The following is a 23,866-nucleotide window of genomic DNA, read 5'->3' as shown; positions in this document are numbered from 1 at the left end:
TAGCTATTTTTTTGTAACGTCTCAGCAATCATTCACACAGTTGGAGATTGCACTGGTGATTGTGACTGCAAAGTTGATAACTCTATGATGCATGCTCTCTCTCTACACTAGTTCTTCATTTATTTATTTCTTTTTTTCAACGAGGGATACCTCCACTGTTAACAGGCAATACTTTTGTACTACATGTAGCAGAACCGTACGTGAACTTAATTGTTTTCAGTGGAAGCCAAAATACAAAAGCTGCATTCCATTAAATTCTGAGCACAGCCAGGCAAGAATTTCAAACTTCATATCTACTGTAAAAGTGGATATTTTCGCACTCGGCCGGGTAAGATGGATTTCACATGTTTTTCATTCCGCGGAATTAGGACATTAACTACTGGAACATATGGCATGCAAAAATATTCGCATGCTTTTATTTTCATGATAGCATCTCGTTGCGCGAAATGCGTGAAAATTTCCACATGGTGAAAATTTCCACTTTTACAGTACTTTAATTTCTTTCAGGCTACGATTACTGTGTCCAAAGGGTATCAAAAAAGCTGCTACTGTCAAGAACTATGACATATGGTGTACTTTAAACCTGTTTCTTTTTTCTGTTCATATCATAAGTCTTTTATCCTTTATCAAATCCTACGATTCATACATAAGATCAATCTGTAAAATTATGTTCTTACACACCTGAATTCATCTAGCCAAAAAGGAACAAAAAATTTTCAAATATATACAAAGAGAGAGGGAAAAAAAAGTAAAGAGAGGGTAAATAGACGGTTTACCACAATGTGGGTAGAAAGCCCACAAACAAAACTACAGGACAATAACTTGCAAAAACCTGTATTAAACATGGAAGACAACATGTTTAAACCATCAGATGAGTGATGTTTGTTGAGCTCGTCATATTCTACACACCTTAGCCCCTCCCTGGTACTCTACTCTCCTAACATATAGGCCCTATACCTCTGCTTTTTCCCCACAGCAACTAAACCTTCTGCTTACACTGGGTCAATCTTCCTTCTCTCACACGATGTGACAATGACTTCATCCATTAAAACTTCTTCATTGTATTTTTAGATCCTAAATAAACAGGACTCACATTCAAATGGACTTGTAGTACGCAGCTTACAAGACCTTATAGTATACCCCTAAAGCAACCAGCACTCGAATACCAGATGGTCCAAAAAGAGCCCATCAGTTTTTGTAAAGAAAATTAACAATTACAAAGTTAACATTTACAAATGACTAATGGTGGAGAGAAATAATAGCTTAACTATGCAAAAATGTTAGATGATCTAAAATCATTTCTATTACTTGCCCTCTGGGAGGTACAGGTACACACACACTCACACACACACTCACACACACACACACACACACACACACACACACACACAAAATGGCAATTTCACAGTCATTTGGTTCACAAATAATTATGAACTATATACATGTATACAAAGTAAACACCCCATCCAATTGTTGAGCCGCATTTGATACGATGGATTTTCCTATCTGAACAGAGTGCAAGCAATCACAATTGGCCAGTCAAGCATGAATAACATTAATTTTTTACTTTTTTATTCACAATGCGGATTTCTGGTATTTCTGTTGCCCTAGGGAAGAGAGCAACCCAGTTTGTAGCAGCCCTCACATGGGCACTGCATGTATGACCAATTAAGATCCGTATTTGTTCGTAAAGCTGGTATATATGAAAGTAAAAATGTTGGACTGAACTGCATGTCACAAATAATCCACTTCCAAAACACACAATAAAAATAACTAGAAATGTCGCATGATGGCGACTGGTATGCCTCCGCCATAATGCATGGTTCTCCTAATTGGTCTATAGTACAATGTCTTGACAATGTGTGATGACAGTTTCACATAATTGGCAAAATATTAAAATGACAGGTTTGTCACAAATGTGTCGAATGTTCACTTTCCTTGAAGTAAGTTTAATTGGATGGATGGCTATACTGCCTACGAGCACAGCTATAAAAATTGGGGATTTGAGGTTTTTACTTGACTTTTGACCCTTTTTTCATAAGTCTATGCATTGAGTAGCTTTCAAGGTATGGAGAAAAAGCGTGATTTCAGTATCAAATAGTAACATTTTTGCATTTTAACTTGGCCTCTGACCCTATGACCCTAAAATTCCCAAGAAAATCATTGTCGGGTACAAGAACATATGTACGGTACTAAGTTTTATGATACCTTGAGTCACTTTTGAGATATGGAGGAAGAAATTAAATTTAGCACTCTCACTTGACCTTTGACCTTTGGGCAAGAAACTTCCCAGAGTACCGGTATCTCTTTTGGGTTATATTGTACATGTCATACATGTATATCAAGTTTCAAGAAAAATGTGGCAAGTGCTGCATAAATATGAGGGAAAGGTGAAATTATGAGGAGTTGACCTTCACCTTTGACCCATGACCTTTGACCAATGACCCCACATTCCCTAGATAATCACTGCTAGTCAGTACATGTACATGTACTAAGTTCCATGAAGACATCTTGAACCATTTCCAAGATATGAAGGAAAAAGTGAAATTTAACATTTTCACTTGACCTTTGATCTTTGACCTCATGACTCGAAACTCTTTCTGAAAAATCTTTATTTGGTATTACATGTATACATCAAGTTTCAAGATAAAACCTTTAGGCATTGCAAATATATTGGGGAAATAGTGAAACTGAGCATTTGACCTTGACCTTTTGACCTTTGACCTTGAGCATGTGCACCCAAAAGTTAATAGGCACAACTTTGTCCACTCATGCAAATACATACCAAGTCTCATTAGGATACCTCAAACGTTTTTTTTAGTTACGCCGTCCACAAAATTCATTACAGATGGACGGAAGGACGGACAACCACAAAACATAATGCCTCCGGCGACACTTCGTGGCAGAGGCACATAAAAGACTGAAGAGGGTTTAAAGTGGAAAACTATTCACACTTGGTAAATCATTCATGTCAGAACTTGGCTACTGAGAGCTGTTTATATCTCCACCTTGTTTTGTAGTTTTGCCTCTGGCTTGGGTGACTGGATTCTCAGCTGGTCTCTGTTCACATTACAATGAGTCAGACAGGTCAGGGAGGTGAGAGTTCTCACCTCCCTGGACAGGTTGATGAGATTTGTAACACTACAGTCATGTCTGATACTCAAGGCATACATTTATGTACACAATTCCAACTCGACGGACTAAAGAGCTGCATTTGTCACACTCTCTTACAATACAAGGCACCCATTCCAGTCAGACTCTTGCTATTTATCATCTTAGCACAATGCCGCTGAGGTGGTTTTGATTACCAGTATGCAAATCACAGCCATACACTAAGACCCTTTGTTTTGCATGCTGTGTATAGAGACTTGAGTTCAATCACTTGAATTCTTTCACTCTTGAAACTATGTCGTGTACAGAGTGTATCAGATGGTAGAGGTAACACAATTATTGTGAACATTTGTACATATACAACTGTACTGCACACAGGATGAAATGTAAGGTATATAGAGTATGAAGTGTAAGTGGTCATAACATTGCAAATTATATCAAGCTCCCAGAGCAATGTCTTTGATGAAATCAATGACTAGTCATCTTCAATAAACTTATAAAAATGTCTACATGTACAATGTATACAGTACATTTGAGACCACTTTACAATGTTCTTTGCTTTAATGAGGTTAGCTTCCAGTGCAACTTGAAAGGAATCTGAAAAGGAATTTGAAAGGAATTTTCTATGACATCTTTATAGTATAAAAACTACAAACACTTTCAGAATACATTGCCAATCAAGATTGCATTTTCTCAAGGTAAACTGATTTATTTTAGCCAAGAAAATATTTCTTAAAATATTGTGATGTATTCCTAGTCGAATGGGGAATTAAATGGCTTTATGTTCACCGAGTCCAACTGCATCTTCAGCATTGCCAAAACTTTTATTGGACTTGCTATTTGCATCAACGTGGGCAAACAGAGCAGTAAGCTGTAAATTGTCAGATTGTATTAAATCTGGCTGTTCCTCAGTGCAATTCTTGACTCAATAAGCAATGTTCTTTTTCTCTGTTTGTGGGAAGAAATGAATGTCATCTACAGTATGATGCTGCCTGCACTATTTTACAGCCACAAGTCCAATTCTAAATTGCAAATGAAACACACAGTTGCTGTTCTGCAGCACATGTTGAAAGTATTGCATGCAGAATGTTGTGCCCATATACTAGATCAGCCGATGTGTTTGAAAGTTTAAATATCATCTATAAATATATAGCTTCCAGTATTTGTGAAAAAGCAGATACATTGCTCACAGAATTGTTAAAGTACATTTCACTGATTTTTTTTTTCTCCACAAATTACCTTTGATTTGTGGCTCTAAATGCGTGGAATTCTGTATTTCCTTAGAATTATAAAAGACCAAACACACATTTCCCATTTCTTAACGTAGAAATCAAGCTGTTTTTATTTCCCTTTTGTTTTTTCACGATGAGCAATAAACATGATATCCTTGACAAATATTTTGCACAGTCACAAAAAAACAAACAAACAAAAAAACACCAAAGTATTCATAACCACACCCTTATTCAGGATATGAACTTGTAGACATTTCCTGCTAGAACCCAATGATGAGTATTATGTGAGTGATTCTACATTTGCATTGGGCATAACCAAGATGACTCTACCTTATACTTTGACAAAGTTAAATCCACAATTGACTGACAATTCAACAATTAAATGGTTTCTATAACTTGTACCATTATTGTTTTCCTTTCTCAGTCATGCCTGTATGTTTGCAACATAATGAGGATACAACCCCGACTCAACATGTCAGGCCATAAACCTACATACTAGTACTCTGCTCATGGCATATTGCAAGCTTATGAATTTATTAGGCATCCTGATCCTAATATCACGGGATGCAATACCATGCTTCAAGATACTACTTTGAAGTTTGATATTTTTGTTAGAAACATAAACTCTCAATAAAGAGAAAATCCACCCAAAAATCAGGGGAAAAAAATCCCTACAAAATGTTCCCAAAGTGACAAAAAAATGGATGAGAAATAACAAAAATATGATATTTTGAAATTTCACATTGCTTCGGAAAACATTTCTTGACCAGTCCTTATGAACTTGTATTCAGATGAGCGAGTTGATGATGTACAATGTATGTCCTCAAAATTTCTTGTTATGTTGATATATACTGATACTGAAAAACGAGGAATTTTCGCGTGCGTTTTAATCTTGCAAATTTCGCGAGCGCCAAGACTCGCGAAATTAAAATGCACGCGAAAGTTCTTGTCTACGGTTGAATGCTAGTGGCAGTTGACGAAAATTTCATGCCGCAAAAAAGGCCGTCGGCTCCAATTTGCGAAAAATTCATGCCACGAATATATCATGTTTTACAGTATATGAAATTCGGGAATTTTTTTATATTTCGCTAATACAGGTAAAAGCATATCCCATACCAAAATGTATCAGAGTTACATGCAGCATTTGTTTAAAGTTATTTTGGGGTGGTTTTAAGGCAAGTTTTATACTATTATCTAAACAGCTGAAATATGACATTTTCATCATTTCTGTATACAAAATGAATAAGATATTGTGAGAGCATGACATCATCAGCTTGGTAATTTGAATATTCATAACAACTGATCAAGAGGTGTTCCAAAAAATGAAATTTCAAAGTGTCATAAATCTTTGAAATTTCTTATCCAATTTTGGTAATTTTGCACTGTTCTTCATATATTTTGTTCTCTTTCTTATTAAATTGACACAATTTTTGAGTGGGTTTCTTAGAGAAGATTATGAATTAAAACTTCTCATGTAATCCATGTGTTGCTAATGTACTTGATTTGTCAGAAAACGTGACATATTGTAATTTTCTAACATGATGCCAAAGTATAATGAACTAATAAATTTCAGTATAATTATTTCCATACACTTTAATGAAACATCTTCAGACTTAAATTGCTTTAGTCTGGGTGACTGGCAGCAGGGCAAATGACTTTTGTCCATTTTGAAAATAGAATGTCATATGTGTTATGATCATCAAAGTTCAGTTTATAATGTACTGTATTTCTTGAATCAAATAATGAGTATCAAATCAACTACAAGCTGGCAACATTGGCTAATGCTCAAGTACAATTTTAATCTTCCCATGCTTTTGGGACTTCATAGCATTACCAATAATTGGGGTGTAATGTTCAGCTGTGTAGTCTTGGTGACATGCATTCCAACAGTGGTAGTTACTAGTATTTGAGGAATGTCAGTACATCTAGCATTAATAGTGCTCAATCAAAGAACAATGGGTTATTTTGGTTAAGCCAGCAGAATATCGATGCAGGCATCAGACATGACATTATCACATGCACCTTTTACTGAGTTTATACAGTAATCTAGCAAGATCTATTCCAGATTCACTGATTTTTCTTTGTTACGCTGAAATTACAGTGTAATCTTCATTTTTATATGTGATTTAGTCTGGATTGTCTGATTATGTCAGTCATGTGGACAGTGAAAAATGTCATAATGTTTCAATATGTTTGAGTTATGGATCAATAAAAGAACTGTATTACCAAGGAAAAGAAATAACAATGATTGCCCATAATGTTTTTATTGTTGTCTGTTCATCACTATCTACCATAATTATTGTCTGTACTGTTTTGGACTCACAGGAATAAATCACAATTTTCCTTTTTGTCTTCTGAATGTCAATACTGTTTTATCACATCCAGGGCTCCACACTAACTTTTTTATTTGGTGGCCCGATGGGGCCACCAAAATCGTCAATTTTAAATTTTTGGTGGCCCGAGAGAAAAATTTGGTGGCCCCCAAAAAACAAAACAAGAAAACACATTAAAAGTCCTGTTTTTTTTAATGAGTCAATATTTAAGTTTTATCACAGTAAAAATTGGAAGTTGGACATATCTTCTCATAACTTAACTTCAACAAACTCGCAACACTCACTCTCAGGCACTCATTCAGTCCTGTCCATCCATCCTATAAAGAAATTTAACAGCTACTAGTAATTTCCGACGCAAAAAGTTACGAATTTATTGACATACTTTTCAAAAAATTTTGGTGGCCCAAGGCAGGCCACCAAATTTGCCCTTTTATGAAATTTGGTGGCCTGGCTTTCATTTTTGGTGGCCCCGGGCCACCAGGCCACCGTTAGTGTCGAGCCCTGCCACATCACATGAAATACTTATTCATCCATTGAGTTGAAGTCCCATTTAGGAGAGATATTTAGGAAAATGTCTTAACAAGGGTTGTTCGAATACCCGCACATTTTAGATTGTAATTCAAGAAATAAATGTATCATGATGGACTGATGACTTTGTAAAGTAATTTTTGTCGAATGTTGATACTGGGACTGCTTCTCATTGGTTCAGTAACATGTTCCATATTTCCTACTTTCTCAAAGGCTCATTTTCTTCTTGATGAAGCCTAATTACTCTATATCAATTTGAGCATTCAATCATTCTTGCACATCCCTCACGTTACTTTCTGAAACTGAAACCTAATAAAAAAGGATTGTGTGTATCTTTTTTTTAATGTCAGGAATGTGTGAATCATGACCACAACATTGACAATCTCCATGACCCAAATTGACTTACACTTTATTTCCAAATTATCATAAATTTTGCATTCACTTACATGTACGTGTACATTACGTACCCCACTTTGATTATATTTTTGAAGACCGGACTTTCCTCTGAATTGTTCACAATTTCATTTTCACCCATAATGTTGTTCTTCAGAAGATAACATACCAGTATAACATCTACCTCAAATGTTAACACAGCAGTGTTTCAAAGAGAAAAAACAATTGAATTGAAAAAACACTCATAAACTTAATTTCTGACAAAAGCATGTTAGAAGTTGTAAATCTGAATGAAAGAGAATATTGTTTTAGTCCAATTCGTATTAGCATCTGAATGGATTCATGATTCACCACTCTTGAAAAATAATAATGATAATAATGAAATAAAAAGAAATTTACAACAAAAAATCAGACACAACAGCAATTTCATTTAGTGTATTGAAACTGAAATTCCATTCTTGAAACATAGTCCCATGAACGTATCTAATACTGATGACCATGGCTAATAGTATTCCAACAAAGGCTTATTCTATAATACAAATTATTTGTTTCTCTCTGTAAGGAAGTTGTAAAAACTGCCCTGCAGCAACATACATTTTACACCATTATTCTCTGCACTCCTTTATACGCAATGTCGACACTCTGTCGAATCTTCGCGAAGGCAAGCCAGCGTCTAAAGACCACGGTACGCGCGACCTCAGTACACTTCAACTCAATAAACCATTGCAATTCTATGTCTATGGATAATAATCGAGTGAATTACACGCTACTCTTGATCTGAAGCCCAAGCGATAGACACCTGTAACATCTTTAGGTGCGTTATTGTCTTGATTCCACTAATTGCGAAATCGCAAGCAAATAACTCAACCAGTTAGAGGTTATCTAGACTAGATCCTAGATCTAGATGCGGCATTTTTCTACACCGTGCGGCTCCTTCGCTCCTGCTCCCACCCTCGAACGATGGTTTGTCGGCCCGACGGTCAAGGCGACGTGTCGAGGAGGCGCTCGGTCGGAAACCATGAAACGGCTCTACTCGCCAAGCTACCTATCTACTCACAATAGCCGAGAGAGATCCTTAACAGTTGACATTAATGACACCATTCTTTCAAACCAATGCAGACACATTTAGCCTTTCTTTTAAAAAGTAAGACTGTCAAAAACTCTCTTCAACTAACGGAAATACGTATACTTACAATTCCTATATTGACACGATAAAACTGAGTTTTCCCAAGAACAATTTGTCAGTCTTGTCCAGTCGTTCGTCGCTCGCAACTGCGTGTACGTACTGTTCACGTTCCCAGATGATGATGAGATCGAGATAACAACACATGTACATGTGTGTGTGGTGGGTACGGTGCAGTGTCTCGTCTGGATCACGGTACGTACGTAAACGGGTACAGTGCGTTCGCAATGTTTTCCACAGACTCAGTACATCCACGAGCCGTTATGACGTCATATTGTAGTAGATAGAAAGATCAAGGGAAACCGCTGTGAAATTTTCGTGCATGTAGGCCTATCTGAGTGAATATTAAGAAAGAGGAAAAAGAAAACAAAGAAAGGAAAAGAGGCAGAATAAAAAAGGAAGAAGAAAGCGAAGGTTCTACTACAGTATTGCTATGGAATGGACTTCCACAGGACGTCATCAAGGCCAAGCAGTGTCCCATCGACACCTTTGTGTCAAGGGCCTATAGAGCACGAATCTCTATAGGCCTCATGGGTTGTCAAACATGCCAACATTCTGAAATCGTTGCAAATACAGATGATCACGTAAAACTCTTTCGACCAATCACTAGAGGATGAATTTTTCATCCAAAATGTAATCACTCTCATTTGTGCCTATTTTTACACAACAGGGTATGCTTTACAAACAGAAAAAAAAAAAACGTTAGAAATTGCCGAAGATGACAACAAATCATGCATTTGAACAATATTCAACTAACTTAAACACCGTAACGTAGGAACATGTTCATTTTTTTTTTTTGCAATTTGAGCTTGAATAAGTACATGTTGATGTGATGAACTTGAGACAGTAAAGATTTAGACATGAAAAAAAATAAATGTTGGGCAGCATACAAAGTACAAAGGGAATGTTGATGTAATCACAAAGGAAAAGTGTTATTGTCAGATAGTGGTTCACGTGCTTTAACTATACTCAAAATGTGAATAAATTATAGTTTTGATATGAAATGGAAACCTTTCTCCGATCAATAATGGCCTCTGTTTACAGTATCACGTGAAAGTATCAATACGTGCCAGCAGGAACGCACATGGATAACATTTTTAGCTGTCTTGCGTAATACTGGACTATTAAACAGTTGTTCATTTCAAAGATAACACGTTATACACTGTGATACTGGATACATTTCAGGCGTATCATTTTAAAGGCATAAGTGTATGATAGCATCAGATAATTATTTTTACCTAAGGCGAAAAGATCTTAGTTAGCAGCAGCAGTCTATTTACACTTTCCAAACTGGCTCTGATGTCCAAAAACCAACCGGATTCCCTGCTCGATCCTCGACTCTTCCACTTTTTCCCAGGGGTATTTTATGACTGGCACCTCTTTCCTATTGACGAGTAGACATGGCACAACAAAATGAAGAGGAAAGGGATTCACAAGTTCTCATGTAGGACTGAGACGATGAAAGATATATGAAAGTGATGGAGGATGTTACTGTCTAAAGAAAGGTCTTGGACTTTAATTGGTTTGTAAAGCGTCTTGGCATCTCGCCTGTAAACAAGAAACAAAACGCCTTAGAAAGAAATAAAGAGTACGACAGGAAAGAAGGTGATAGCAGCGAGTAGAAGGGAATGGGTATATGAACGCCGATTCCTGATGTGTATAAAGTGTGGTGTGTTTTTTTTTTATCAACTAGATCGTCCTTTGGTGATTTGTTGAAAGAATTTCAAGTAATTTTAGAGTATGAATCATTGAAATATACTTTGCTTTGAGAGATTCTTGTTACAGCTATGGGAAAAGGTGCCTTCGATAATATGTCAGATTTGCTTTGTGATGGCACAACTGCTTTGTGACGTCGCAATTTATTTGTGACATCATTTCATAACTATAGTGCATCATCTAGAAAATATATGAAAAGTAATGCCATTTTGAAAATTCGAATAATAAAGTGTCGAACATGCCAATATTCTGAAATTGAAAGTACATATAGTCACGTGAAAATCTTTTAACCAATCACTATAAGATAAATTGTTTATCCAACACTTTCATCTATTTCAATATGTTATTCTTTATAACGACATTTAATGAATTGTTGCAGAGACTATGACACTATATTTGTGAATGTTACATTGTGACTTTTTATCTCCTCTCATTTTCCCCTTCTTTTGTTTAAATTTTGATACAACATATTTTTTTTAAAAGGTGTGCTCTGTCTAAGTTAGAGTCTTTATCTAAAACAATACAGGGCAAGACCTGTAGTCTCAGTGCCGCCAAAGATTACCATTTTGGAGTCAACTCTGCCTAGTTTAACCAGAATCCTCAGGGCAACTTTACAATATGTATATTTACATTGTTTTGTGCAACGATTCTGCCAGTGAATTTATAGTGGTTTTATCAGAATTTTTATATTTACTTATAATCCATGACCGTGATGACAATGTTTAATTGCATGTTTCTGTTCTTTAGTTTGTATGTGTGTTTTGGGTTCTGTGGGCTGAATGCAGTGTGCGATATTTGTGTGTGTGTGTGTGTGTGTGTGTGTGTGTGTGTGTGTGTGTGTTGAGGGTATATATGTTTCGGGGGGGGGGGGTACGTTGATAGGTTAAATAAAAATGATGAGTTTTGTTTGGTTAAGTGAAGCATGTTTTTTTCAGTTTATGACACGTTTTGGGAAATGCTGTAAGTCTCAAGTGTGATAAGAGAATTTATGTAATGAAGCGGATGTTTATTAACCTGATCTGGTTGATCAAAATATTTTTCCCTTTTAAGAGTTATGCTTAATATGATATACATTGTATTTTGATATATAGCGTGTGCTCTGCAAAAAAAAAAAGAAGAAGAAGGAAGTTAAGTTAAAAATAGTATAAATTTCTTTGTGTGTGTGTGTGTGTGTGTGTGTGTGTGTGTGTGTAATAAGGCACATTTGGCTTGGCTTGATTAGGCTGATCAAGATAGCTTTTTCTGAGAGTTACGCAGAATTTCATGTCATTTCTTTTATATAAACATGGTATGATTTGGAACAAACCCAAATATATTGTATTGTATGTTGGAAAATGATTCAGCAGCACAAGAAAGAAGAACACAGCTGCTTTTTTTTTTGTTGTTGGTAATATTAATTTCATTGTCAATATGGATTTGATATTGAATGAAACTCAAATAAAAAATATCATAAAACAAAAAAGTGTGTGTGTGTGTGTATGTGTGTGTGTCTTTGCGAAAGGCCTGTCATACCAAGACTTTGCTATGCCTCCCGATGATGTTTGCTTTTTACATGCCAGCCCCTTCCCCCACCCCCCCTCTCTCTGTTTCTCTCTGTCAGTATAACCTGATGGTGACTTATCAGTCTTTACGAGGTTGTTCTACAGCGATCATGCCAAATGTGATGTAGTTGGACGTGAAGGCTATGGACATTTTGGTATCGTGTGAGAATTCTGGTGATCTTGTTGTTGGAGTAATATTATGCAAAAAGACCATGGTTATTGGGAAATTGACTTTGAGTTAGGAACATCAGCAAACCATCTGAAACTCCTTTATAGGTCATTATACAGTGTTTCCGTGTATGTAACAGAATGATATACATTACTATCAGTCACGTGCAAACGCGTGCAATGCAGCTTTGTTTGTAAAAAGAGTGGGTTAATCTTGTTGGTTGGTTTGATTTCTACTGCCAGCCAAAGCGGAGATATAGAGATACCCTGATGGTATTGTGTGAAAGAAAAAAAAATGTTGTAATAAATATATCACCTTTAAGTTCTATATAATACAACGACAAAAATTGAAGGAAACCTATTCTTACTTTTATGAGTGGATCAGTGCGTGAAATGGTACAGGCATGTCGGCGTAACACAGAAGAACACATCGTGTCAAGTATCAACCGCGACCAATCAATGCAATGAAGAAACCACTACCACCGGACACAATTTACAACCGTAATATCACTGGCATGGAAGACAAAACCCTCATGGTTTGTCTGTTCTTTGCGGGATGTTGTGAACGACCGACTTGTGAAACAATCTTTTCTCCTATGGTAAGAGAAGAGCGCCATCACCATTTCGATCGAGAAAGGAACTTCTAATCCTTTTCCCTCTCAGTCATGTCAGTGTCAGATCTCGTCCGAGTACCTATAACCACTGGTTACACTGTGAGTGTGTGTGTGGGGTGTTTTTTTTTTCAGGAAATACTCTCCTCAGTTTCCCCGAACCATAAAATGTTGATCAAACTTCTGTGTAGCTGGCATTTAATTTTATTATGTTTACATTTTAGGTCTGATAATTATGGTACACAACCCAGTTTTGGTCATTACTAGTATTTAGTGCAAGGTGCTTCCATTTTTCTGAAATAAAACTGTTATCAAATATCAAGCATACGTTGACATTAAATTATCTGTTACGATGAATAATGATATCTAGGTGTAATCCCTTCTTGATATGTCGTAAGCTGCCAGGGAAAACTTTAGCCAGGGCATAGATGGCATCATACAACATTGTCATGCTCCGAAAGCACGTGCATTCTATGATTATGGTCCCTGAAGTATAGTAAGCAAAGGTTATATGATTATTTTACTAACTATAGTTATAGGCCTTCTTTGCCAGCTTGAGTCCCCGTTATCTGATAAGCTCGATAAATAGAAAGATTACTAAAGTCATGTTTATATTTCCGATTATGTAACAGTGTCCTCCTTTCACATCATATAACATGACATCAGAATAATCAGGTGATAAGACTTTGTTGTTTTTCAGCATTGTCCCTATAGTATGGGAAGAAAATTGAAAATGTGGCATTTAACAAAGAGCATGGTAACTAGAACTGTAGCACGACTGACAAACGGATCAAATAGTGACAGAGACACAAGGTTATTGCACTTTTTTGGCAGAATTGAACATTCAAAGGGTAGCACCCCCCCCCCCCCCCCCCATTAGCACTTTCTTAACAAAAAACGATTCTCAGTCGTTTTCTTCGCCGGCTTGTTGGTTTGGCAGCTTCATGTCGTGTGACGCAATGCTTCCACATTGCCTATATGTCCTTATATGACTAAATAAAACGTCTTTTAGAAACACGGGCTCATATCAACTTTAAATTTAAAGTTCCTCTGTCATTAAAGTTGCACAAGGAAAAAAGACACCTCCGGAACGTTGAAGTCCTTCTTGCCTTTTTGAAATACATGTATATCTATCAAACATAAAAGGATAATTGATTTGCAAGTTAGGCAGCGATGGCATTGCCTCACACTGTCTCACCGTTCTCTATGATAATTTTGTCCTGAAATACAAAGCCTTTCTTATTGCCAATATATGTCAAACTAAAACCCAACCATTTCCCTGACAACTCTAAAACAAGTCACATCAATGACAATTCATAGACTTCTTGTCTACTAATGAATTCCTATGAAGATTTGCATGCGACCTGTGCATGGGGAAAATTGTGAAGGCACAATGGCGTCTGTATGTGATTTTTTCCTCAGTTTGCTTTTATGAAGAAAATTTCACTGATACGTTCACTCTAAATTGCTTATGTTAGATTATACCCTATGACATATAGGCCTAAAGAAGTCAACTCAACATGGATTTAATTGGATTGGCATTTCAAAGCTGTCACCATCTGCCATCATATTCACATGCAGGCATCTGTGATCATGAAGTAGTGGCGATGCACCATTTTCCACATAGATATTCTCCACCTATGGGTATTCCCCATTTCTCTATACGGTAAATCTCAAAGATCAGCACCGGAGGACAAGCGCCTCACATTATAGAAATGCTTTAGTTGTTTAGTTTGCAAAAGCCAGGGGTGGGGTGGGGATTCTGACACGGCGTTTTCCGGAACAATAGCATGTTTTGATGCATTAATGTCTATTTATCGTTCTACTTCCGTATGCTCCCAGTAATAAACCATGTAATGGAGCTCTGCATGAGGCAGTGCCGTCTGTATGAAGCGCTAATGCGATATTCGGGAGGATCGAACATTGTATCACGGAAACCGTATTGGCACAATGGAGAGAAAGATGACATTTTGTGCTGTATTTCTTGTTTTGGCAGCAGGGCTGCCTGAACGGGAAAGCAAGATCATGTGCTTGGATTCCAGAGGTCTCGCTGTAGACTGGTGAGTCAGCACAGTTTTCTAATACGATCCGTTCTGCGCGACGTAGGTTGTATATTCCCCTTGTATTTCAGTGATCATGGTGATGAATTCGCAATAATGTACACTGCGTGGGTGGTCACATTACATACATTATACGGTGCATCCTATATGAACAACCTAAAGCTCAGTGCATTATTAGACTGCGTTTTGCTTCACGGATCCCTTCCTATGTCTCCGGAGTAGAGCGATAACGTTAAAAAATAAAAAATAAAATAAGTAAATGAATAAATGAATAAATAAATGAATAATAAATAAATAACTAAATAAATAAATAAGTAAAAGACTCCTCCAGACAGACGGATCTTTCTGTCTAGCTCATGATCTGCTATGATTTGTGTACAGAAATGCTTTGATGAGACGATTCTTCCTTCAGATGCAATGAGAAGCTGTCTTTGTTAACGTGCACACGATTATCACAAAAACTACTGATGTCTTTTTTAGTGGAAAAGCGGGTTTTGCTGATTGAAACCGAAGATCCTTGACTTAGAATGAAGCATCTTGGGGTTTTTTCTTCTTAAGTAAGTTACAGTATGGCTGTACGAGTAGACATGTTCTCTTTCTCCCTGCCTTCCTCTATTCTTTATTATAGTAATCTATGTGTGAAAGTTGTGGGTGTGTATAGGCCTAAGTGTATGTAATATGTATACCTGTTTGTGCGAAGGTGTCTCGTTCATTTACTTGACTCCACATAAGATTATCTGTAATATATTATGACTGTATAGTATCTTCATGTATGGGCAACCTAATGGAAGCACGAGATGCTATCAAGGCTGCCTGCATTGCTGTTATTGTAAACGTCAATTCAATTCAATTCAATTTATTTCACATGTCTTAGAAATACACAGACATAGACATATATATATATATATATATATATATATATATATATATATATATATGCATACATACATATATATACATATGCATATATATATATATATATATATATATATATGTAAGCCTATATATACAGAACATATCACAAGAGTATACACGAAACAATTTCAGAGCACAAAGAGTACAAGGACTGTTGCTGTAAAATAGAAAATAGTACAACAGTGTCAAAAAAAAATGCAGCAGATGTGATGGAATGACAAAGGTCCTTGGTCTATCAGAGGTAAAACCCTTGGTGGACTGCATCTACACGTTTACAAACATATATTAAATATATTAATACGTCAATGTGATAGACTATTATATATCATTTTGCAGCATAAATGGCCTAGAATGATCTTAGTCAATTCAAAAGAAAAGAATTAGCAGCTATAGGCCCTACCTCCTTGGACGAGTTAATGTGCTTGACCCACTCACCCAGGTGCAAAAATCATTATGATTGCGTGGTAATGCTGCGGTAATGAAGATTTATAGGGCCCGCCCCGGAGCCTGCCCCAGAGAGAACATTGTCAAACGATACATAGGTATGTATGTATGTATGTATGTATGTATCACATACATATACATACACACACACACACACACACACACACACACACACACACACACACACACATATATATATATATATATATATATATATATATATATATATATATAGTGAAAACTTTGAGCAAAGAAAATGGGTTTTCATCGGGATTCGAACCCGAGACCTCCGGATTACTCTCGGGTTCGAATCCCGATGAAAATCCATTTTCTTTACTCAAAGTTTTCGCTATTCATTATTTGTTTCTGGTCAGTTTCCCCTTTCTTTGTTAAAAAAAAGATATATATATATATATATATATATATATATATATATATATATATATATATATATATTTATTTATTCATTTATCTGATCAATCATTTATTTATTTATTTATCATACTTTTATATATAGCGTGAGCTGTCTTGGCCGTGTACGTAATGGTGCTGCATTATTCATGATAATCGTGTCGAGAAGGAGGCACCACCAGGGGACGAAGTGTTCGTTCACTTTGAATGCCTGTAGTGTCCATCTTGCTTGAGGCTTTGGGAAGGGTAGTATCAACTCTCGCAAACAAGATCGAATGCTTGGTATTGACATTAAAAGTCAAAAAAGTCAAAACGTCCACTGACGCCTCCTTCCCGTCACTAATACATTTTGATAATTATACATATATATCTATGTAATTATAAATGTGTGTGTGTGTGCGTGCGTGCGTGTGTGTAGAAAAAAAAAGAAGGAGATGGTGAGGATGAACGAGTAACTATGGACCCTATATTGCAAAACATTTTGAACTTCTCTTCGAAACACCAGGTTTATTGTCTACAAGCTACCTCGAGACTCAAAGAGCAGTGACCCGCTCATCAAAGAGGGCGTTGCTCACATGTACATGGATGTGAACAGCCAGTTTTTCTCGCGGTCCACGGTCTCCCTCAAAGACACCAACCAGGCTGTGGCCCGAACTCTACAGCAAATTTACAAGAATCACAAAAGTCAGGTAACACTTTCTCTTCGGCCTTTCCTGATCTAGAAGTGAGCTGAAGGTAACAAAATGATTGTAAATAATTGAATGATAAAGCAGATCTTGATAAGGTAATGAATAATCAGAGAATGTAGTACAATTTTGTAGAAAAGATCTTGAAGCTGTGAAAAAAAAGACAATGTTTGAAAACTGAACTTACAAGCCTTAAAGGGATGGTTCAGTATTGGTGGAGATGAGAATTGGGCTTTTAACTTTTTGCGAGATACCAAGAAAACACTTAAAATAATACAAAGCATACCCCATTCTGAGAGGAATTCAAAGTTTATTTGATGAAAATCGGGTTTGGAATGACTGAAATATCCATAAACAAAGTAAAACAAAGCAATCGTAATAAAAGGTGGGTCCCACATTTTATTATGATTGCTCTGTTTTGGATATCACAGCTATTTCGAAACCAATTTCTATCAAATAAACGTTGAATTCCTCATGGACTTACATGCTCTTTCATATTTCATAAGAGGTTTCTCATTATATCACCCCAAAAATGTTACAAACCTGAAATTAGGTCTCAACCAAAAGTATGAGATCCGTTTAACCGCGTCTTCATTCATAGTTATTATGTTTGATTGTTATTGGGTGTTTTTCTTTGACGTTCCTGCCACAGGATGTTGTGTATGTGATGTACAATGACGATTTTCCTGTAGGCAATGGAAAGGCCCCTTCAAACGGAGGCCACGCGAAAGGTAAGCACCAGTTTTAGAACGTTAACATGTATAGTTACGACATTCCCTGTTAATGTTATTGTATAGTCTTTCCCTGTAAAGCTGGTATCTCACTGAGCGGCGAACGTTTGCGAACGTAGCAAATTTGAGATTCGCCAACTTTTCTGACGAATGTTTGCGAAAAATCAAGGTTCGCTTCTGCCATTAGCGACAGTTAGCGACTTTTAGCAATGTTTTAGCGACAATTAGCAACACTTGAGCGAATTTTTGCGAAAGTGTTTGCGAAACACAGGTGGCGACTATCAGCGACTGTTAGCAAATGTTAGCGACAGATTTGCAAATGTTAGCGACAGTTTTGCAAATATTAGCAAATGTTTGCAAATCCCTTACGACAATTTGCGAATGTTTTGGGACCGGGAAAAGTACCAGGCGATTATGTATAGTCAGACCCATAAAACGAACGTACAACCTACCACTGCATTCATATCTCTTGTGACCACCGTTCAAGACGGATTTCCAAAATATGGAAATGAATTTCTGCCAAGAAGAGGCTCAACGTGCTGCTATCCTTGAAGAGCTGCTTTGCCTGGCTGCTGCTACAGCTACACTTGTATATAGTGCAGCTTAAGAGAAAGAAGATGAAGAAAAACAAGAAAGGAAGAAGAAAAGAAAGATTGTTGTTGTTGTTGTTCATTTTCCATCTGTGAAGATGGCTGGATAGCCCATATTCAGCTACACTAAGCTGGTCTTCCATGGGGTCCAGTTGGATTTGGGTGGGACCACTTCACCGGGTTAGACACCCTGCTCTTTGCGATGAATGAATGAAGCGGGATCTTTTACGTGCATGAGTTGTGACTCATACACGGGACCTCCATTTTATGTCCTATCCGAGGGACAGAGTGTTTTGCCTCTTGCCTCTTGCTCTTGCTGCTGCTCTTGATGTAGGGCAATATGTCAATCAGTTGCAAAAAAGAAAGACTGTTTGGATCAGAGAGTGGTTGTTGCAGAGGACAGACTTTGGTCAATATGAGAAGCTTTTGCAGCAATTACATGATGGAGATGTCAAGAGCTTCAAGAACTTCCTTAGAGTGGAACCTTGCCTGTTTCAGGAGCTTAAATCATAGGAACCATATTATGGCCACTTATTCGCTAGCAGTGGCGAATCAAATAAAAATGTTAGCGACACCGTATTACGACCGTTTGCGCATTCTTACGAATGTTTTGCGAATGTTTGCAAATGTTACAATACAAATTCGCAAAGAAATTTTGAACATGTTCAAAATTTCTTTGCGACAAGAGAAACTGCTTGCGACAATTACGAACCTTTTGCAAACTTTTACGAACCCTGGCGAAGTCCCAAAGTCGCTACGTTCGCAAACGTTCGCCGCTCAGTGAGATGTACCCCCTTAATAAAGGACATTTGACAAAACATTCCCTGTTTCACGTAATCAGTATTCTAAATGATATCGCAAAGTAGCAGCTCACAGCGGAATGGATTGTCAGGTGATCTAGGAAGGGCATGTATGTGTCATTTGCTCGAGTGCTTTTTTCACCAACTGCTTCGTCAATTCTCTGCAACTCGTTATTGGCTCTGTTTCTTGTTTCTAGTCACTTAAAAACCATTTCAACTTTCTGTTTGAATATATCAGATAAGATGCAATTCAGTGACCATTGTCCCTCTGCTATTACATACTTGACGGTGACATGAGCTGTATTTCAATAAAATTATCTTACAGGTGATATTGCTTTCGATCAGAAATCGGGATTTTGGTTGATTCACAGCGTCCCGAAATTCCCGCGCAAATCTGGCGAGGGTTACGAATGGCCATCTAACGCTGGGGAACATGGCCAGTCCATGCTGTGTATCTCTATGAAGACTTCAGAGTTCGTCAAAGTTGGTAATATGACAATCTTTACAGGCAGCCATTACTTAAATCACCTCTGCTTCTGCTGTTGTTTGATTTTCAATTTGTAATATATTTCATTTATTGTTTCTAATGTGGTGTATATTATACACCGCGATAGTCACCAACTCTAGACGTTACTCTTCGTCCTTCTCATTTCCCATACAAGTGTATTGCAACTCATTGACAAATTGCCCTACATCGCCGTAAACAAAAATTTCTTGAAGTTGAATAATTACGCAGCACCCGCTGCATGTTATAAGGATTCAGGATTGGTTGTCGTGTGAAGGCTCGGTGGTCTGGTCGATAAAACGCCTGTCCGTTGATCAGGAGGTCGTATAGGTTCCAATCCTAACCGAGTATGTTTGCCCATTTTTTTTCTTTTTTTTTTTCTTATTACAGCTTAAATTCTACTAAACACTCATTAATTCGGTGCTTATTTACGTCGATGTAAGGCAATTTGTCAATCAGCTGCAATGAAAAACAACTCGGTGCAAAAACTTCATGAATTTGAGTAAATCATCATTAGTTAGAATTGTATGTTGATGTGGATAATAATCGAGTGATAAAGAAAATGAAGGAAAATACTAATGTTCGTGGTATATGTTAAACACTGTCAACAACTGTTGCCACTACTCGTACGTTAGACAATGAGTATAATATGTCATTCCATTATAGGACGCGTAGACAAGCAAACGAGCTACAGTAAAATGAGCAGGTAACAAGAAGAAAAGAAAACGAGTTTAATATCGGAACTCGGCAAAGGGGACTTGTTTTAAGAAGGCGATAGGATGAGCTGTCGTGGATCTCGGCAAATCGACTTGTTTCGGACGAGAAAACAAACGAAATAAACTCGACTTGTCAAGTTAAAGAACATAATTCGCTTTTTCGTATTCACTCTCCAGAGCACTGTAACTATAATGAATCATCTTTTAGTCTAGAATTATTGTTATTATTTCACCGCTCATCAACTTTTCTACAACAATCCCTCGGTGTACGACTCACACATTCCGCAATCCTTTCGTGCGAAATTTCCTGACCTTGTCTCTGTGATAGAGCGACGCCACGTCGAGAAATCACCTTGGAACATCTCGGTTGGTCTGACTACTATCAATAGACAACATTTCATCAGTTTCGCTAAGTTCGCCAAGTTCAATGAAGGTAAAATAGTGATGCTTACCCAAAAAGATGATTTCCGTGATAGTTATATAATGATTTTAACGATGACAATGATAACGATGCTAATAATGGTAATGAGGCGAAGATGGTGACAGTAATGAGTGGTGTTCATTAGCACGACCCTGTTTTTAAACTAGATAAATTGAAAGAAGGAATAGTGGTGAACCGTATTTAATAAAAAGGAAATCGAAAGGCGAACTTGTACGATAAATCATATGGTAGCAACTGAAAAACTGCTGGATATCAAGAAATTAATCAGCAAATGATTAAACAAAATATGTGGGAATGAAAAAAGAAACTATCTATGGTTCATGGTGACATCAATCATGATGGAAAATAGTTATGTAATGAAAGTAAAATATGCTCTCTGTGCATGACAGTAACAAGGTAAGAAATGCAAATGAAGAAATCCGATGACGAAAACCGATATTGCTTGCGGTCTTTGCCAATTTTGCTAAATTTTAAAGACAAGGTATAGAGGTGTTGGGCAAAGTGATATTTTCTGTTGTAGTGGTGATAAGCATGTATAGTTAACAAGGATTAGAGGTGGAAAAGTCCGAGTTGCTTTGTTCTGAAACTTCCAAAATAAGTCTGTTCAATAATTCAATTTAAAAAAAAATGCGTGAAACCTCCCCATTCCCCCTAAAAAAGTGAATTTATAAATGTGATTTACGTTATGTTAGAATAAATGGTTTTCCGAATGGCGGAACATGGAAACATTATTTTATTCATACAAAGCTTGATAGTGAAACAATTTTCAAAACGTTTTTGTACTTTTCTTCACTTATTTTCTCATCACTTAACAGCTCCGTTCGGAAAATTTGGTACCGTCTTTTTAAGATGAGTGCCTGCAATACTTATCAGTGATTTTAAGGCAGTGACGATGAGAGTGATAAGGATAATCACAAATCGGGTTGATAGAACTGACATTGTCAGCAGTGATAAAAATTGTTCCATATATGCCTTGAGAGTGCTGCAGGACTGACTGATTCGGAAGGTATTACACATGATGAGATCGATGATATCGATAATGATGATCAAAGTGCTGATATTGATAGATTATACTGTATGACACCTACATAAATCTTAAACATCTGAACCATCTTAGCTTGCAATGGCTTGGAAAGTTGCCAAATTTTATTCAAGAGGCTGGTTTGTTATAGAAGAACATACAATAGTCAATTTAGTGTGAAACGTATCAAATTGAAAATAATCACGATTATGATGTTGATGACGATAATTCTAATTATGATAATAGCAGTATAATGTTTAGTTTTGTCAACAACAACAACAACAATAACAGCAACAACAAGAAAAGATACCAAAGGGGCTGTTACGATGGTGATTATGAATTGGTCGGTAATGATGATAATGGCGAATACAGGAATTATATACAGCAATGTTATTGTGTTCACATTGTCGAAACTTAACCATCTTTTAAAATTTCTGCTTCACAATGCTTCAGCTCAGTAATTTTATTTTCTTACACCTTTCATCTCGCTTCTTTGCCTGTTGTGTCTTGTACGTAAATCGTGCCAATACAGTGGATAGACTTTCTCAAACTCTCAATATTGCTCTTGTGTGAATACAAATACATAATTTCATCAACAACCAAGTATCTGATATGTCGACACAGTGGAGATTAAAAAAAAAATACCTTTGTGTAAAAAGAAATAAGAAATACCATGCAGGGTGCAACTTTGTTACTCTCAGATCTGTACTCGTATTGGGTGGCGCCAGCGCTGGGCTGCAATATATATGCTGAGACGTGGAGGAGAACAGGGGAATCTTTGGCGTCCTTCTGCACCGGGCTTTACAAGGTGGAAAATGTCGAGAAGGTCACTTTGGATGGCGTGCTAAGCTTCAAGTATACCAAGGACCATTCTAAATGGGCAATCAGCAAGCACGGGACTTGGACTTGTATTGGAGACATTAACAGAACTGTGAGTAGGCCAAGATAAATATCGATGTGCATAATGTGTGTGTGTGTGTGTGTGTGTGTGTGTGTGTGTGTGTGTGTGTAAGCTATGGTATTTACGAGCATAAACATGAAGTCTGATTACAATTCAGGTTTTGGTTAATGATATGTAGTAACAGAGGAATTAAAGAAAATGTGTTGAATGTGGGAATGGAGAAGGGTTAGAGTTCTGCGTAGAGAGAGATTTGATTTGATTTGATTTGATTTAATTTGATTTGATTTGACATGAATGCGTAGACAGAAGTAAGAGGGTGTGTCTTCGTTGCTCTGATTCTGACTCTTTTGTATTACCAACTTGTCATCATGCTTGTTACTTGTACTTGTCGATGCTTTATGTCTTTGTTTTTCAACAGAAAAGCCAGTATAAAAGGGGCGGCGGGACTGTATGCTTCAAGAATCGCGCTGTTTGGGCCGCCTTCAAGGAATTGATTGCCGAATTCTCTGAGTGTCCTGCCTAAGTCTCCGAGTGTACCGCTCCGTAATACGTAAAATAATTCCGACCTTCTCTGCGAGTAAGCTAAAACAGACAATGATCTTATTGTGATGATTATTACATCTATGGGAAGAAGGGAATTACACCAATGACTTGTGTTTAATGAAGAAGTTTGCAGTGTTGGTAGAAAGATTTGTTTCCTCAAAACTCGAAACTCGACTGTGACGAGATTAGATGAATACTGCGTGTTTTTCATGAATTTTCTACCATGAGTATAGTGCATGCAATTAGATATAATCCGAAATAACCTATGAAGCATGTGTCATGTGG

At 37.0% G+C, this 23,866-nt stretch overlaps 2 protein-coding genes across 2 annotated transcripts in view; one reads left to right on the top strand and one right to left on the bottom strand.

Annotated features, from left to right (window-relative positions):
- The window catches only part of LOC139727197 (uncharacterized), a 32,111-nt gene extending 23,249 nt beyond the window's left edge, over positions 1 to 8,862 (bottom strand). Inside the window, exon 1 of the mRNA XM_071638155.1 lies at positions 8,791 to 8,862. The gene's annotated coding sequence lies outside the window, so the exon portion shown is untranslated. The remainder of the gene's footprint in view (positions 1 to 8,790) is intronic.
- A 5,904-nt stretch (positions 8,863 to 14,766) lies between these two features.
- LOC139727196 (plancitoxin-1-like) lies at positions 14,767 to 23,561 on the top strand. Its single transcript, XM_071638154.1, has 5 exons — positions 14,767 to 14,876; positions 17,152 to 17,335; positions 17,985 to 18,063; positions 19,779 to 19,936; positions 23,457 to 23,561. The coding sequence occupies exons 1-5, from the start codon at positions 14,767 to 14,769 to the stop codon at positions 23,559 to 23,561; spliced, it is 636 nt and encodes a 211-aa protein (XP_071494255.1).
- Positions 23,562 to 23,866: the final 305 nt, after the last annotated feature.

The sequence above is a fragment of the Diadema antillarum genome, unplaced genomic scaffold (assembly GCF_040938485.1).
Source record: "Diadema antillarum isolate AM-2024a unplaced genomic scaffold, OU_Dant_1.0 seq00000122_RagTag, whole genome shotgun sequence".
NCBI lineage: Eukaryota > Metazoa > Echinodermata > Echinoidea > Diadematoida > Diadematidae > Diadema > Diadema antillarum.
The sequence above is the reverse complement of the archived record's forward strand: the minus strand, read 5'-3'. Positions and strand labels throughout refer to the sequence as shown.